Here is an 18,493-nt window from a genome sequence, read left to right on the forward strand (position 1 = left end):
TCTGTTCTGCATATGTATGATCTAGATGAAACAATTTGCCCCTTAAATCCTCCCAACCGAGTATCTCTTTGGTTAGAAGATCCTGAAAAATCACATACATTGGGGAAAATGTTACAAAACATCGAGACTCAGTATTCAACTGGAGAACCAATAACAAGTGATATGATAAATCAGGTACATATAGAACATTATAAAGTTCTAAAGTATGAGTGATACAAACTGACCCTCTCCCTAACATAGGAAAACTGTCACCATTAGCATTAGTGACACATGACACATGTGGAGGAGATAACTCAATAATATAATAAGATTTATCATAAGTCATATGATTTGATACACCATAATCAATAATCCAAGTATCATAACCAACAAAGCTTGAAACCTTTAAAGTCATACTGATCTTACCACTTGCTTGAGGTTTTGTAGTCATAGAGATGTTACCATTAGTGCAGAATTGTCCCATAGCATGTCTAGAGTCGTGTGAGAACTCAACTCTCAAGCCATTTTTGTCATCTAGTTCTCGAATAACACTCTCGGCATCCTTCATATGAACAAAATCAATGAAAACATAACCTGATGGTCTCCTTGCAACCCATATTCTTTTGATAGTTACGAAGGTACATAACTCAATTTCAAGCTCTCCTTCTGAATCTTGAGAATCAAGATTGCCGACATACACACGAGACCTTTTAAAAAAATATCGGGTGTACTGATCAAATATGGACCTGAAGCATGTGTACCTCTACTGCCAGTGTAATAATACTGGCAGAGGATTGGGCCAAGAGGAATTGGGCTTGATGAATCTGAAACCAGGTCGGGCCAAAAAAACGGGTCGAAGAAAGCGAGTCAGATTGAAACAACACTTATTGGGATTTGGCAACGCCTGGATAGAGTTGAATGGGCCGTAGCTACAAAATGGTGCCGACTGTTTGCGAAAGAGAAGACGTCAAAGTAGAGCAGATGAATCTGGGTTGAGGGGTCTATTGAAACAACGTCGGAGTGAACGCCAGACGGAACAAAGGGATTAGGCCGGACTGATCAACATGTAAGAGCCGAAGTAGAAGAAACTGGCCTGAATTGAAGACGACGGAAATAAATCGAATGACACAATCATTACAATCGAAAACACACCACTAGTGGGATTGTCGGACTGAAATGAAATGTTGGTTCGACGTGGGTTTATGACGACGCATCCGGCTAGGACTGACAAACTGATTTGGGTCCAAAGCAAACGTTGGGTCCCAAAAAACAAAACAAAAACTTCTCTGAACAGAGATTGGCCAAGCAACAAAAGCAATACCAAGACGTGGGGCGATGTTGAACACTAAACATGAACAAACCTAAACAAAAGAGATTTTAGTTCCACAAATAGATTGCGGCGGAAACAAATAGATAAAGTCATTTGGGATCTTTACTCTAATACCAAAGTAAATATGACACAATTTGTATAATGAATTTTCTTATATATATTCATCTCACACTAGAGGCTATATATAGATACTACATTGTACTATAACTCTATGTACTACGTACTACCATATACATAATATGTGATTACTAACTATTTGATATACATCCCTAAATTACATTATATAACTCACGATTACACCTTTCACTATTAGAAACTGGCATGGTGTGAATGAAACAGCATGCATTATATACTAGCTAGTTCCTTGCAGAAAGAGACTTCAAAATCGAACTGCATTTCTTGTTAGCATTGACGGCACACATTTAATTGCTTTCGTCCCCAAGCATCGCATGCAAATATTGCACGTGCCAGATGGTCCTAGCTGAAAGCAACACTACTCGATCGGCCTGGCTTTTCAGATAGCCATAAAGCCATACCCGTCAATACTAATTTGTCCTTAACGCTGAGAGGCTAATAAGTAATAACACTAAACACTACGATACAAACATACATGTCCTTAATGCATTGTACGTATCATCTAGCATGCAATTTACATCTGTATAAATACAAGTGAAAAATGACTTCACCGATCAACCATCTATATGATACGCGTATATCTAGCGAAGTTATCAACAAAGCATACATTTATATTTGTAAACATATTGCACAAAATTGATCGTATCATTACGTTATTTACGTATAACTCCTACACATTTCCAACTGTTTATAACTCATGTATATCTCCAACTATACTCGGTAAACGATATGCAAGCATCTACATATACACACATGTTTTTGGTCAATTAAATATTTGAAGTAAAGAAGAGTAACTTTTGAATCTAGGACTTTGAAAAGTGTAGGTCGAAATACTACTAGTAACTACAAGTTGCAAATCGCTCTCCAACAGAGATGCATAAACAAAGTCCCTATACAAGAAACTGAAGAAAGTGAAGGGACCTGGGCTGGGGATGGCCGGCTGATTAAGAGCACCTTTAAAGAGTCCCAGTCAACACCCAGGAAAAAGACACACACCACGTAAGCCGATCGAAACGGTCCCACTAGCTTGACAAAAACAAGTCCAAGCGGGCCCCGCTTATCATAGAAGCCCCCGGCTTACACTGAACCGAATCGAAAACCGGTAAAACTCAAACGTGGCGGAAAGATAAGTCACGACGACCAATTTAAGGCTTCGATCGTGGAGTCCAGCTGTACAATCCAACTCAATACTGTATTTGTACGAGTCTCCAGATACAGTATACCGTACGTATACGTGGACGGTAAGGACTTGTTTCAAGCCTTGCGGCTGTCAGTGCTTCTGTCCAGGAAGCCTTGTAATAATCAAATCTTTTTCCCAATTTGGTTCGCACGTGGCAGCTCCTTAACACCTCCCTGTCATGGGACCACTACGATGGCTTCTCGTGGAGGCACGCGGCCTACAAAGATTCCCCGCCGCCTCAAGTAGAAGCATCACGTTTAAGTTCAACTTTCCAGTCATCTTCGCACGAGCCAATCTCAAATTTGTTTTTTCTTTTTCACATTTATTCTTTTTTTGTGCTAGATTTTTTTTACATAGATCTCTCATCTCTCTTTCCCTCTTGCTAGTTTTTAAGGAAGAAACAGTAAATAGTAATGGTCAAAATCCTTGTAACTAATCAAACACCAGTTAGCTAGTCTAGTGCGATACTCAGACAGTTAGTAGTTTATCAACGACGAACCTTAATTTAATGAGACTATTCTTTTGTTTAAGACACGTAATGACTAGATACTCTATTTAGTTGTTTTCATGATTTGTAACACTATGGTACATAATCGAAACAGACAATTCAAGTAACAGAAAAGCGAGGATCTAATGAACAAGCAAATTCACTTACAATGATTTATACTCTACATTTTCTAATATATTTTGTGACATTATATATCATGTCAACTATGACAATTAGCAAATTTCAGAGAGTATTTGTTTTAATTGTAGTGAGTTACCACTTTCGTGTCAAAATTAATTTATATATGAACCTTATTTAATAGATGGTTTTCACAAGTTTGCACTCGAACCAGGAACCTCTTAGTCTCTGACTGCCATGACAGTTCTCACAATGTGCGCCTCACCTACCTGTAGTCTAGCTAGCATAATCCCAATATACCGAGTTTAGTGAATCTGCATAAATATACTTGATTATTATAAAGAATAATCAATATTTTTCAACAAGTTTATCTATCTAAAAAGATTTGGACTATATGGAAACACGTCACGCATGACACACCATATGTCTTGCTTAATGGGTTCTAATTGAGCACATTGTCTCCATTCCGTACGACGGTAAACAAAAAACAAATGGGGGAGATTAGGAATCGTACTAAGCCTAAGACGTGGCCTTGATGATTTAAACAAGATAATGCTCGATTAGTTAAGTATTGAACTTTAGAAAATAGAAACTTGTCCTTAATGGCTAACTTAAGTTACAAGTTCACAAATCCTATTATACCACGTATCAAAAATCATTGCAACATTCCTTTTTTTTTTCCAAATCTAGAACGCGGGACTTTAATCCGGTTCAGGCCCCAAGGACAACAAGCTTTCAAAAGTTCTGCACTTACTTAAATCTCTGTAACAGTGCTAGAAGGACATGTACTAAGTAAAGATGGTGGAACCAATTATGCACTTCTTTTATATTATAATACCAAAATATCTCAGACAAATATGCCTCTATAATGCAATCACACACCCCAGTTAAAAACAGGTTACACGTCTGTAATAGTAATTACTGCCAAAGTCTATTTCAAAGAATGAGACTGATAAAAGAAGAAAAAATTATCACTTAAGAACTCAAATTACAAATTTTCTCACCCGAAAAATACAAACTGATATTAATCCACAATTAGATCTATCATGTTTACTCTATATCTCTTTTAACCTCTGTAAATTTCTCTACAATGAATGTATCACTTTCACCCCCTTTTGTATTTTCACGTTTTTTTGAATTGGTTTATCAATTGTTGCCGAGTTGTTGCCGTAAGAACCACATGTCGGATTCCTCAACGTTCCACAGATTGTCCGAAAAGTCCCCACCGTCCATGCCCCACTGGCTGTTATTGTTTTGCTCCGGCGCCGAAGCAGCTTGAAAGCTATGGCCGTTTAGTCCTATATGATTGAATGAGTAACCTGATGGACTTGTCATCGAGTCATGATAACCGACTTGGTGACGAGGATTGGTGGCTTGGAAGTAATCCAGAGCTTGGCCATTAGGGTCATTATTGTTAACCGACATGGTACTGTAATAGTCGGTCAGCTCCGACACCGGCGAAACCTGAGTCCCGAACGAGTCCGATGACGCAGCGGTGCTGGAGTTTTCCGGGGTGGTGTAACTCCCGGCCAAGTCATTGTTATTATTGCCTATGACCGTTGCCTGTTGTAAACCCATGTGTCCCGTTCCCGCCGCGGGTTGGAAGGCGTTACTGTTATTATTAAAATGATAAGCGTTGGCCGCGGCGGTTGTGATGGAAGATGATCCTCCGGTGGTGGCTGTGACTGAGGAAGCGGCAGCTTGGATTCTCTCAACCAATCTCGGCATCCAGAGGTAGCGCATGGTGTCCTTGAACTGCTTGCTGTTGACGTCACACTTGAGCTGCTTGGCGTGCTTTTGCACGCGAGTCCTCCAGTAGTTTTTTATTTCATTATCAGTCCTTCCGGGCAAGCGCTGTGCGATTTTGGACCATCTGAAAATTACAGAGCTCGTAACCTTTAGTTTTTACTAAATTTATGGTTATGTCAAGGAAAACCAAAAGAACAAGACTCTTATCACTTACCGGTTTCCCCAGCGAGAATGAAGCTCAAGAATGAGAAGCTGTTCTTCGAGAGTGATGTTTCCACGTCGCACATCTGGCCGGAGATAGTTGAGCCACCTCAATCTGCAGCTTTTACCGGTTCTTTTCAGACCTGGGTTTACAAATTGCAACTCAATTTAGACATGTATGAAGTAAATTTTGGTAAAGTTTTGATCAAGAAGATCATGAGATGTCATTTTCTTCAATACTTTTATCATGTATATCCTTTAATGGATTGCAAACAATATAGGCTTTCAGTCTATTTTGGAATTCTATAATTCACATGCACCATCATCATCATCATGGATAATTAAGCATATATCCTCCAAATAAACCATTTGATTAATTTTGAAGCACTTTTCTATTTCAAGGAAGATGAGGCTTTCACTCCATGTAATTAATCCTTATTATGGAAACCAGCAAGGCTAAGCTGTTAATTGTTAGATAACTGCAGAAGAAAGAAAAATTGATTGGCACTTTGGAATTTTCACTTAATGGAAAAAAGAAAACTCCCAATGAAGCAAAAGAGAAGAGAACTAAATCTCTAAAAAAGTGACTAAAAAATACCAAGTTGAGATCAGATCATTATTCATTCACGTTGTCAACTTGTTCTTTGGCTCTTTTCCCAGCAATAGCACAACTCAAGCTAATTATAAGCAAAATGAAAAACAAACCAAAAGTATAGTTAAAATTGTAACTAAAAATCATTACATACCTGCGCAGCGAGCAAGGGAGTTCCAGCGACCTTCGCCGTGGTTAGCAATGTAATTCATGAGAGCAAGGTCTTCCTCAACCGTCCATGGCCCTCTTCGCAGGTCCATCATCATAGCATCTTCATCTTCTTCATGACTCTTTCTGTTCGTGTCTGAAACTCTTACTGGTTTAACATCCATTATCGTTGCACTTCTAAATGGACACACTGATTGATTCAAACAAAAATAAGCCTCTGATACGTATCGGCTTCCCTCACAGGGACTAGGGGGAGATCAAGTTTCAGAGAGGGAGAGAGAGATGGAGGAAAAGACAGAGAGATATAGTTGGATTATTGTACGGGAAAGATAGAGAGAGAGGGTTTGCTTTTTATAGATGCATAGACGGGTTTATTAAGCATGTGAGAGAGATAGGATAGGAGGAGGACTATGGGACTTTGGGGGGAGAGAGAGAGAGAGAGAGAGAGAACAAATTAAAGCCGCAATGGAGATTGGGGGAGTTGGGGCCATGGAGGGTTTAATTTACCCCTTAATTTAACAATAGGGTTGATTAAAGTAAACACACACTTAAGCTTGTTGGTAATTATTTATAGTTGGAAAGAGGGCTTTCAAGTTTGACGCTTTGACTTTTCCCTCCATGAGCTATTTAGCCGTGTGTGTTTGTATTTTGTGCGTGCGTGCGTGAAGATATGAGTTTACAATACGGGTTTTCTCCTTCTCGAAGCTTTGTTGGTTTCTTTAGTAAAAGGTATAAACACGATTTGTAAACCATTGCCTAAATTATTATGGGTTGAGGCTTTACGCATTTCTAATTTGTGATGATGATACCGAGTATTGCATTTGGAGTTGTTTTCAACTTAAGGTGTAGGACGTATAGAAAGATTTTTAGCTACACTTTCAAAAAAACAAAGACGGAATTTATTTCTATTCATTTGATTTTTGTGAGAATTAAAAGTCTTATAAGATCCTCAACTCTACTTAATTTTATTTAAAAAACAAACAAAATAGAATGAATCAAGCTCGTACCTTAGAGGAGACTCCAACAGCAATCGCCTCAAGCACCAAACTTCTGTAAGACACGCACAGTCATGATTCAAAACATTAATTTTTCTTCTCTGCTTCTCTTTATTGGCTCGATATGGCTTTTTTCTGTAACAAATGGATTCGAATACCCTTTGCTCTTCTTTATTTGAGGCTCAATCTTTTGTTTCTCTTTCAATATCTTTTTTATTATCTAATACTAACAACCACAACTCACTATATGTGTGCACAGAAAAGTGGGCAGTATTAGGAGGAAGTTATCTGAGGATGAGGGTTTTTTTAGTTCTATTCTGATTTAAGATTTTACATTTTTGTCCATGAATTATAAAATTTCATTTTGAAATAACAAATTATAGAAATGTGTTCATGTATTATCACACACATTTTGGTTGACAAAACCTCTTCTGGTTATTAGAGTATAGATAAATTCACAATTCAATTTCGCATAGTTTAGTATTTAAATTAATTATATGATACAAAATCAAGCAAAAATAGGTGTAGAAATATAATTTAAATGAATTTCGTTGAATTTTTTTTCTCACAATAGAGGATACTGTACTATTCTTAGGACTCACCTCAAGTTTTCAAATTTAAGGTTCGGCCCTGCGACTAATAGTTGCCATAATTTTTCATATTCGTAACTTGGATAATTTTTAACCACAACATGGAGGCATTCATTGAAAGAATATAGATAATGGTCCCTATTAACAGTACCAAGAAAACGATAATCGTTTATTGGGAGGCTTTAATACACCGAACTCTATCCTAGCTTCTACAAGTTCTCTCACATGTACAGATTACTGGAACTTTACATTTTAGTGATTTTACAATATTATTTAAAAATCATGCTCATTTCAAAAATAAAAATAAAAATTCATGTCATGTGAAGAGATCGGAGCTGCTTCTATTTTATATTTAGCAAATTCACATCAACTTATTAAACTAGTTCGACACACGTGTATAACTAAATCTGAAATATTTTTTAACACACACTGCATGGATGTATTTGACAGGGCCGACCCTGGGGCTAGACATAGCAGGCGTCCACCTAGAGCCTCCAACTCAAATAGGCTCCCAAAAAAAAAATTAAGCCGTGCATATTTTTTAGTTAAAAATAATATTATTTATATATAAGGTTAAGGTTAAGATGAAGTAGAGAGTTTTATGTTTTTTAAATTTTCCTTTACGGTTGTGACTCTGCGAGTTTTGGTTAATTATTCTCAGTTTCATATAATCATACTTTTTATCTTGTTATTTCTTCGGCTATATCTATAATTATTTTTATCTTATTGTAATTGTTCGTGTACTCCTCCATGAAAGATTAATTTTTTGTTTTTTTAGTTTCCAACATATTTGGAAATTGGGCAATGGATAAAGAACAGTTTCAATTCAACTATTGAATTCAACTAGCTGAATCCCCTAACGGTCATGTTGGTGGGCTCCTTTGTAGTTTCTTTTAACTATTGAATTCAACTTGTGGGTAAGGTCTTGTCCAAATTTCAATTCGCAAACTATCTTGCGTTTGTAGAAAAATAATTTGTGACTACATTAAAAGGTAATAAGCCTCATCTTTTCGTTCTGTCTATAGCCCCAAAAATCTCAGGGTCGGCCCTAGTATTTGAGTCATCATTTGGCTTTAACCCTAATTATAAGAGCCTCTAAGTGGATACTGTCAAAGTTGGTGCTTATCAGATAGCTTGATAAAGCTTAACCAGCTAATATGAGACTCAATTTATTAGTCTAATCTTGGCTGGTTTGATATGTACAGAGAAACATCTAGCTAGCTACGGTTTAGAAAGGATGAGTGTCATATAGATCGAACAGTCATAATGGGACGGTAAAATATGCATTCTCTAATTGCAATTCACCTTCTTTCTTTTTTAGAGTGTGCATTTTACATTGTAAGTTGGATTTTTCTAGATTCACCATCCATACAGAAAATTAGAAGAAGAGACTGGTATTCGATGGCTAACCAGATGCGCACCTAGCTAGCTTCTACATTGTTGTCTGGCTGACTGATCACTACCCTATTTCACAGACGTGACTATGTGTATATGAGCAAAAAAAAAATCTTTCATTTATTTTACTAGCTAGTTCTAATGATCTTCCTTATCTTCTAGCTAATACTATTCTTTATTTCAACTCTTTCACTATTCTTTCTTGATACATAAACTAGTTGCATCGTAGATTAATTCCGAGATCTGTCCCCACAATCCTGGCTCCGTCTATAAGTCGGCTTTTTCTCACCACGAATTAATTAATTACTCCGACCTCAAATACAATACAAACATAATTATGATATCTTGTGTATTTATGCCTGTGTTAAGATATACTGTGTGAATTAGTATTGTTAATTTGTTCTTTTGTTTTGTTTTTCAATCAGTCACTCGATCGCACAGTGTGGTTTGATGATTAATTTTGTTTTAATTTACAATCAAACCTTGAAATAATACATTACAACCATGAAAGCGCGAACTGCACGCAGTACCTGGACTCTATCTTTTCTATTTATCTATGCTACTGTTTCGGTATGTAAACTCGAACTCTTTTTCGCTTTGAGCAGACTATACTAGATTACTAGCTATTATAGTTGATCGTCTATTAATTAGATACTTTCCTTTACCTGGCAGGAAGGCTAAACTTTTAATCAATTATTAACATTATGAATTTTCATTCAACAGAAAGCACAGTGGATCGATAGCATTGCTAGCCTACATGCCAATAGTCCTTAGTATAGGCTGCCATCAAAATACGTATCACTGAAAGTTGGTGATTAAAGCAATTGCATTAAGAGTTGACAATGTGCGTTCATAAAGAAAAATGGAAGTTACTTAATGCTGTTCTTTTAACCCAATTCAAGGGGATCCCCAATTCAAGCAGCTGATTGAATTAGTCTACTTAATTAATTATTGTTCATGCATCACTATTAATATTGCAACTAGGGTAAAGATTAAAATTGCGGACGTCTGATGCATTGCGTTGGGTACTTAAAGACAAGCATACCTAGCTAGTTGTAAGCTAGCATAGCTGCGACGTCTGATGCGTTGCGTTGGGTGCTTAAAGACAAGCATATATTGATATATACCAGTGGTGAGGGGGGCAAATCCACAGAATATATATAGGTACAAATTTACGTCTAAATCTTATACAATTCAATCCAAAAAGGAAGAACGTACATCTTTATTAGATATACATTTATATATGAATATTATGCAAGCTCGAGATACAAGGTGTTTCCAAAACAGAACGTATGAGAGTTTTAAATTATTGTAAATTAATTCAACATATTATGCATAGACTTAAAACACACAACGCAACAAGAATAATCAAGATTGCTGGATAATTTAACGCCTATATATTCATTTTTAAAGTCGAGGATGTAAATATGTATTTATCTATTTCTCGTGGTGGAATTCAGATCGCGCCATCACAAATATGTAGACGCCTCTAATCACGTATGTACGTACCGTGTGTTAATTATATGATCTAATATAAGTTATTTAGTGACACTTATGCATCAACTTCTGTAATTGGAGATATCTAATTGTGAAAAGAACATATGCCCGTCCCTATAAAAAAATCGCGACAGATAGAAAGGAAAGCTAGGACAATCAGTTAATCATTAGAAATATATAGAACTGATCGATTCATGCATTAGGAACGTAGCTGTTATAGCATGCATGGCTTTAATATTTATCTAAATAAGCTACACACAAACGTACAAAGAATTATGTTTTGAGAACCAAATTTGAAAGCAAAAATTAATATAAATTCTCTTACTTGCATGATCAACACGTGCTCTAACAAGGCGTACATGCACCTTGCAAAATTAGGGTATTGATTATTCAAATTTGCCAGGTTTCAATTTCTGCTTATATTTGTCTCTTTATAAATAGCTATGGGGGACATGGCTTTTTCTTCCTCCAAACTTTACCGTTGCTTGGTCGGAAAATGCTTCCTCTTTCATTCTCAGGTTCTTAATTTATTAGGACAGTTGTCATCTCAAGCATAATAAGAAAGACAACCAAAGATAAAGCTAGCCGAAATATGAGAAAGCTAGAGGTCGGGGTTAAAGAATTGGAGTCACCTGAAACATCATGCACATATAATACCTCCTTCCATCGCCACGAATTTTATAAATTAGTGGGATTAGCCCTTGTGGTTATGATACAATTGAGCAGTGTGAACCTATTAGATCCAAAAATGAGGTTAGTTTGTTAATTAAACCAAGTTGGATGTGGGAATATGCTATTTGGAGAAAGATAAAGGAAGGAAACAATGGTGGGAGCTGAGTCCCTACACAACACAAAAATGGCAATGTTATTTGGTTATAAGTAATCAATTAGGTTTTAGTGCCTATTAGCTAGTATCATTGATATGATTGTGTGCGCGTGTGAAGCATTTTCATTCAGTATTGGGGTAATTTATATGTTCATTATATTCTCTCTTAAGCTCAACACATTTCGATCAAATTAAGGTTGCTTGTATAGTGGTAGAGGGTCTCTGTTTACCTATTGCAACGTACCAATTATGTCATCCATGATGCTTCTCCGTATCACGCTTAAGAAAGAGAGAAGCAAGAGGAAATCAAAGGGATACCGTGTATTGATCTTTTCTAATCCAAATTAAAAATCCTACCGATGTATTAGTTGTGCTTGTGCAACATGATAGAGTATGATCATATGTGTGTGTTTGTACATATTATACGTACTATTGACTTATAACCTAATCGTTTAGTTTGGTGAACTTAGTGAAATACAAAATGAGTCTTCTTACACATTGAACTACTGACAACATTTTCTGGTGTGCATGTAACATTTTCGGTGAACTGCATTACTGTATAGTCTGTATTGCATCATCACTGTTAAGGGTATCTAAAACGCTGTATATACCTTTGCAACTTCGCACTCTCTAATTCAAGTGCATTTTCAGGGATAAAATATGGAATATCGAATACATACCGATCGAGTACAAGTATACAGCTTATTCCGCATCTTTTAATAGCTTTGTTTGTAGGTTTATTGTGGATTGTGATGTGTTTGTCACTATAACACTATAATGTGATCAATATAATTTTCTATAATATCTATAATCGTTTCAGAACTTTAAATAAACATTTATACGAACAGAGTGAGATCAAGCCAGGCATCTTCTGTTGGTTTATTGTTTTAACAACTCTCTAACAGTGAAGTGCTTATTTTTAACTCTGTTTTTTTTTTTTTTGAGTTGCATCGAGGCTAAAGCCGAAAGAGAGAAACTAGAATCTAAAAAAGTTGGTGCATGTAGAAATTTGAGCTTCACATGAAGATATTATAATATCATATATAGCACGTACTGTAACACAAAGCTCTTTCACATTTTCGATATCATTCTATCAAATTGCTCTTCTAAACATCATACGAGCGGTTAATGTAGGTGTTAAGATTTTAAAGGAGTGATTAATGCAAATGTTTATGAACATATAAAGATGAGCAATTAGTGAAACGATTGCTGTATATATATTGGCATAAATTGTTGAGGCTATGAGGTTCCAGATAGCAGTTAATTTCATTATCTTTACTTGAATACCAGAGAAAACCAAATGAGAGTAATAGAAATAATTGTTCCTACGTCACTTTATACACAAGGCAAGAAATTGGAAACAATCTCCATTTCTCTTATTGACCAAAAAAAAATCTCCTTTTCTCCGATTCTCTTTAGCTAAAGTATTGTTTGGACTCGATCAGGAAGGTTTTGCTTTTACCTGACATAGTGTAAATCAGCAAACTTGGGTAACTAATTTTGTGTTGTATACATTAAAGTTAAGGTTCGATTTATTCCGGTTCATCACCATCATCATCATTATCATAAGAATGTAGAATCTAAACCATATAATGGGGGGCCTTGAAACTGTAGTAGAATAGTGGTGTGAAAACGGCTTGCTTATTTGAAAAGATAGAAGGGGCCGGGGATCTATATGGACTTTAGGGTTCAGCTAGCTCCTACTCCCCGAAAGGAAACCACAGAAGAAAATTAAGCACAACGAGAAAAAATAGAACAAAGCAGTTCTTACAATTTGACACGTACCCTAACGCACAATATCTTTTTCTTCCGGGACTTAAAAACCTTTACTTATATCGTATCACAGTTTCAGTGATCGATCGATCGGTAGCTAGCCCACCATATATACCAATCGAAATTCGATCTTTTCAGAACTAATCGGTCATTGGATGCACAGATCGACAATACAGTAAACCAAGTTTGAGTTTGCAACTTTGCATTTAAATGCATGAACTAAAATTGCTTTGCTTTCTTCCAGTCGCTTCAAAATAGTAGAGAATTTATCGTGAATTCTGACTCATCAAGTCAAATCCTTTTTGGCATTGAAGTATTGAACACCGATCGATCTGCATCAGTCTCTGTTCATTTCAATCCCTTGTTTAGTTGTTCTGCATACACACATCTGCCTCAATCTCTATGTACGTCAACTATTGTTCTTTAACAGTAAGGGCAGACGAAATTAAGGTAAGCTTACATGGTATATATAATGATCGAGTAGTAAATTTTGAGATCGATCAAGAGTTGTTCACAAATCACAACTACTCAAACCAGTTGCGTACGTAGTTTTCCCACCGTTTTCATAATGTGCCCTGATGCGTTATTTATCCTGGGATCGATATCTTAACCTGCATGCGCATGGTTTTCGTTTAGGGTAATTTAGAGTTTAGACGTTGTACTGTCGACAGTATCCATCATCACCTGATTCACCTCGACCACATTCCAATGATTTCGAGCTCGATTTAATTTGAAACACACATTCATATACAACATCGATCTAGACATCTAGTCTTGTTTCTTTCTTCTGTCTATATATACCTTGAATTCACGACTCTGCTCATTCCCCAAAAGTAAAACAAAAGAATAGGAATCGGGTAACAGGGAAGCAAGAATTCTGTGAAGGGAATAACTTGGGATTCAAGATGAAAGTGACAGACTGAACATCATATACACAGTATCCTGGTCTTTTGTCAAAAGCTAAGCCGGGTTTTAAGGACTTATGTGATTGACATCTCCATTAATTAGCTGCTAAAGGGTTCTTCATTTTCTTTCCAAAATATTTAATTTAATCTAATTAACAACAGTTGTTCCGAGTATCAATCTGTTTAGTTTTCTTCTCTATCTGAAGCGTCTTTGACCCAAACTGATCGAGCTTGTATCCCTTTTTTTCTCACCCTATTTTTGACCTCTCTGAGGCATGCGTATGTATTGTTCTTGACAACCAAGTATATATTATGTACACATATAATATTATTAGGTCTATATATACAAATTATGATTAATGTTTGAAATACCAAGTTATAAAAAATACATTTCTTTTAAATGGTAAAATGGTGTGCCATGAAGTCCTGAAAACTGAAACCAATCCATTGTATCTTAACTGGATAGTGCATTCCTTCAACATTATTTAAAGAACCCTGGAGAAAACACACAAGTAACAGTAAAGAACTATTTGTTCATTCAACCAATTACTAGCTAGCTTGCACTATTAATAGTTGTCTATACCATTAATTTGAGTTCCATCAAAAATCCATGATCAGAACATATATAGCTAAGTTGGATATGTATAGAACCTCAATCCTGTCTATATCGGGCAAAACCAGTTACCTTTTTAAATGTAAACTTTAAAATTAGTACTTCATATTCGGACAAGTCCAATCATACACACGTAATACTGATCTTCCACTCAACAACGATTCACTTAGGGGAAGGTATGTTTGACATGCCCAAATTGATCTTTAATTAACTAGAATGTTCTTAAACAGTTAAAGGCTCAAATGGATAAAATCGGCAGTGCATTGAGGCCTACTAAATTAGATATTTAGATAAATGGTCATCTTCATGCCAATCTTCTCTATAATATCTCAGCTTCATAGAATCATAGGCTAACCCTGGTCAGAAACCCTAATGAATCACGTATGTTATATATACAGTTATACACACAGACACACACACACACGTACACATTATCCCATTATAATTTGAAATATTCGATCCCCAGTGGTATCTTGGCCAATAATTGAGAGACTGTATACTAGTAATGTAGTACAGTATGATCGAGACCTTGAAACTTAGCTGATTCATGTTTTGTTTGCTAGTAGCAAGATTAATTACATTATCCAATTGGAAATGCCTTAGTCCATACACTCGTTCGCACCCCAATTATGAACCCAAAACTTTCAAACATAGATCCTGAATGAATTATTTATTAAAAGAGTAATTTATTATTCACCCAAAAATCTACACCCTTTTGAAATTAAACCCGCCACTTTATTCCTATAAGATAGACACTTAAATAAATATATTCTATTAAATATTATATCCTATTTTTATTTACACATATTGCCACCATTCAAACATAATATCAATATAATGAAGAAGTTGTTTCGAGAGAATTATTATTCTACCATTTTGTGTGTCTTAGCCTAATAGGTTTCATGTTAGGAGACAGATTAGCATCTCCGTAATAGATTAGGACTCTGAATAATACGGGATTGTGGTTTTGTAATGCCTATATATAGGCCACATATCATTCAATAATACACAATTATTTCATCCTGAAACACGTTATCACGCACTTTGCCCTACAATCATGAACTTTTAGAGCCCTAGAATTTTTTTTTATTTTCTCCACCGCCGGCCGCCGTCGTCTCCGGTCTCCGGCATCTCCTCGTCGGCGCTCCTCGTCGGCGCAGCCCTTGCTCGCAGTTGTTGCAGCCCCCCCCCCCCGCTGCGACCCCCGCAGCCACGCATCGCAGCCCCTGCAGCTCTGCCTGCAAGCCCTGCAACCCCCCTGCACGCTGCCCCTGCAACAGCCCTGCACGCACCCTGACGCTGCCCCTGCATCCCCCCGCATCCAGCCATGCACGCAACCAGCCCCAAACGCAGATTCTGCCCTGCCGCCACTGCGACCCCCCTGCTGCTCCTGCATGCAGCCCCTGCACGCAGCCCCTGCACGCAGCCCCGCAGGGTCTCTTCCGCATTCGCTCCGCAAAAACATCTTTTTGCCTCGCAAGACTCCGCATCAAAGGATTTAAAATTGCTCATCCCGTCTTCTCTACCGTTTTGGACCTATGGCCTACCGAGCACAATAGCCCTTTGGGCTTCATACTATATTTTCTATTCCTTTTCCTTTTTCCTATTTCATTATTTAAATGTTCATTGGCACGTTTTTATTTCTAACGATATTTCACGTGCTCGTATAGGTATAATCATTGCTCGTCGTACTATGGTGATGACATTCATGCAGAGATGGACGATACTTTTGTCATCTGCATACGATTTCGATCGTATCCTCCCAAGATTTTTATGTCATCGGACGAAGATCGAAAAGGAATTCATCAAGCAACTTCATGCATGACAATCGATTTGCAGAGCAATTTAATTATATGCGGTCTATTTGGCAGACCAACAAATATGTTTTTCTTAAAGTTGCTGTTTTTGAAGAGATATATATATATATATATATATATATATATATATATATATAAATTATCGAGCGCTATTAGCCTTTTTCATGTCTTCTTTTCCGGCCTTTCTTATAACGCCGATGAGACCAAAGAGGGATATGATTCCCCTCTTGGTCGACGTTTTTCATGTGACGGTCCTGGGGGAGTCACGTTATTATTTAAAGGGAAGAAATCGATTTCGTGTGGTTGTCTGAGTACACCGCTGTTTTGGGTGCGATCATGAGAATCGCCGATATGCATCGATTATTTTGTGACCATATACATCACAACTCTTTCTAATTCCGGTTACATACTTGAATAGTTTCGATTATTCGAAACCTATACAACCCTCGTTTCTTATAGATGCGTCGTCTTCGCGACAGTTATTTGAATGTTTGAGTTTTCTTAAACTCATGTATATAAACGATAATCCCAAGGTATACGTACTCATTTATTTGAGTTGAAATTCATTACTCTGAAGCAGCACTATTTGCTGACAAAAGATCCCAAAAATAACACATTCTATGAGACACACTTAAAGTGATTCAATAAACGTCTATGACGTTGTATTACCAGAGTTGACCTTGAAGCATGCTCCACATCCGAGCAACACATGTCATTTTTGGCACCTGTATCTATTTTCTTGAGGGAATTTTGGAGATGGAAACGTAACACTCTTCCATTCTCAAGTAAGCACATTTTTTAGCCTCATGCTAAGGTTCTGCCTAATCCGATATGCAAGATTTTTTTGCTACGGACTTTTGATTAGTCAATCTATATTGACTATGTCTTCTGCTTACTATTTTTCAAATATGACGTTGGCATTGCCATGATTATTGCTCGACTTTAGCTTAAGTCGTCTATTGGAATTAGAAGCTTGTTTGTGTTGTATTAAATATTGGCATATTCAATACAATTTCTCATATTTCTTGTTTACAAGATGGACTCGTGAGAATTTTATTTGCCTTGGCTTAGCATGCATGGTCAACGTTTACAACTCACGTGGTTTTTAAATTCGCCGCTTTTGGGTTACATGGGACCCAATAGCACTACATTATGATTTTGGACCTTCAAATTTGGAAAACGGACCTCGGAACGTCAAAATTGACGTCGTTTTCCCGGTTACTATTCTGGCATTTCCGGAACGTTTTTCCGGCGTATTCGCCGCCTTCCGGCTTTTTGCCGGCGTTTCCGGCACCGCCATCCGGTTCTTGACGGCTTCCCTGTCGGACCTGAAGTTATGGCCTCCATACCGGTCAGCTCCGGCCGCCGACGGCCGGATTTCCGTCAACCAGTGCCGCCGGTTTCCGGTGAGTTTTCCGACGATTTTTTCGTCGTTTCTCGTCATTTTTCCGGCCTATTTCCAACAGTTTTTACTGTCACGTTTTCCTAGTCCAAATTTCACCCGGTTTTGAGTTCTTTTGACATGGTTTAATTAACTCTAAGTCTTAAATACCTTAATTATGAGATTTCTTTTCTTTAACACTAACCATTATGTTGTTTCAATCAATTTCATAATTATTGAGAAAATCATGGAATTTTTTTATTAATTTATGAAAAAGTTAATTAAAATGAATTTTCTCAAAAAAAAAAGTGAAGTGAAAATGAATTAATTTTCTATAGATAAGATAGAATCATAAATATGATATATGGGTAACTTTTGGATGTATGTATACGATATCTAACACTGTGTCTCATTTCTTCCTCTTCTCCAACCCTTTCTTTTTCTTCAGACTAGTTTTTCATCAATTAATCCATTAAGGCACATGCAAGAAAAACTAGCTATGCTTGTATGCTTTCCTTTCTTTGAAGCAAGTAGAAAGTTCATTCTCATGATTCAAATAAAATAAAGAGTTGAGAAAAAACCCAAAATGATACCTGAAGTATCGTGAAATGTATTTTTTTGGAACCTACAAATTTTTGTTACCCGAAATGGTACCTGAACCATTGCACCGTTACCCAATATGTAGGGCTCGTCAACGGGCCGGGCTTGGCCCGGCCCGACCCATGAGTAACGGGCCCGGCCT

The 18,493-nt window shown here is 36.9% G+C and overlaps 1 protein-coding gene across 1 annotated transcript; it reads right to left on the bottom strand.

Moving 5' to 3' along the window:
• Window positions 1-4,100: 4,100 nt before the first annotated feature.
• LOC126790162 (transcription factor MYB108) lies at window positions 4,101-6,285 on the bottom strand. The gene is made up of 3 exons (XM_050516314.1): window positions 5,946-6,285; window positions 5,213-5,342; window positions 4,101-5,122 (listed from the first exon to the last, which is right to left on the bottom strand). The coding sequence occupies exons 1-3, from the start codon at window positions 6,121-6,123 to the stop codon at window positions 4,396-4,398; spliced, it is 1,035 nt and encodes a 344-aa protein (XP_050372271.1). The 5' UTR covers window positions 6,124-6,285; the 3' UTR covers window positions 4,101-4,395.
• Between the last annotated feature and the right edge of the window lie 12,208 nt (window positions 6,286-18,493).

Source organism: Argentina anserina, chromosome 4 (assembly GCF_933775445.1).
Source record: "Argentina anserina chromosome 4, drPotAnse1.1, whole genome shotgun sequence".
NCBI classification, from domain to species: Eukaryota; Viridiplantae; Streptophyta; class Magnoliopsida; order Rosales; family Rosaceae; genus Argentina; species Argentina anserina.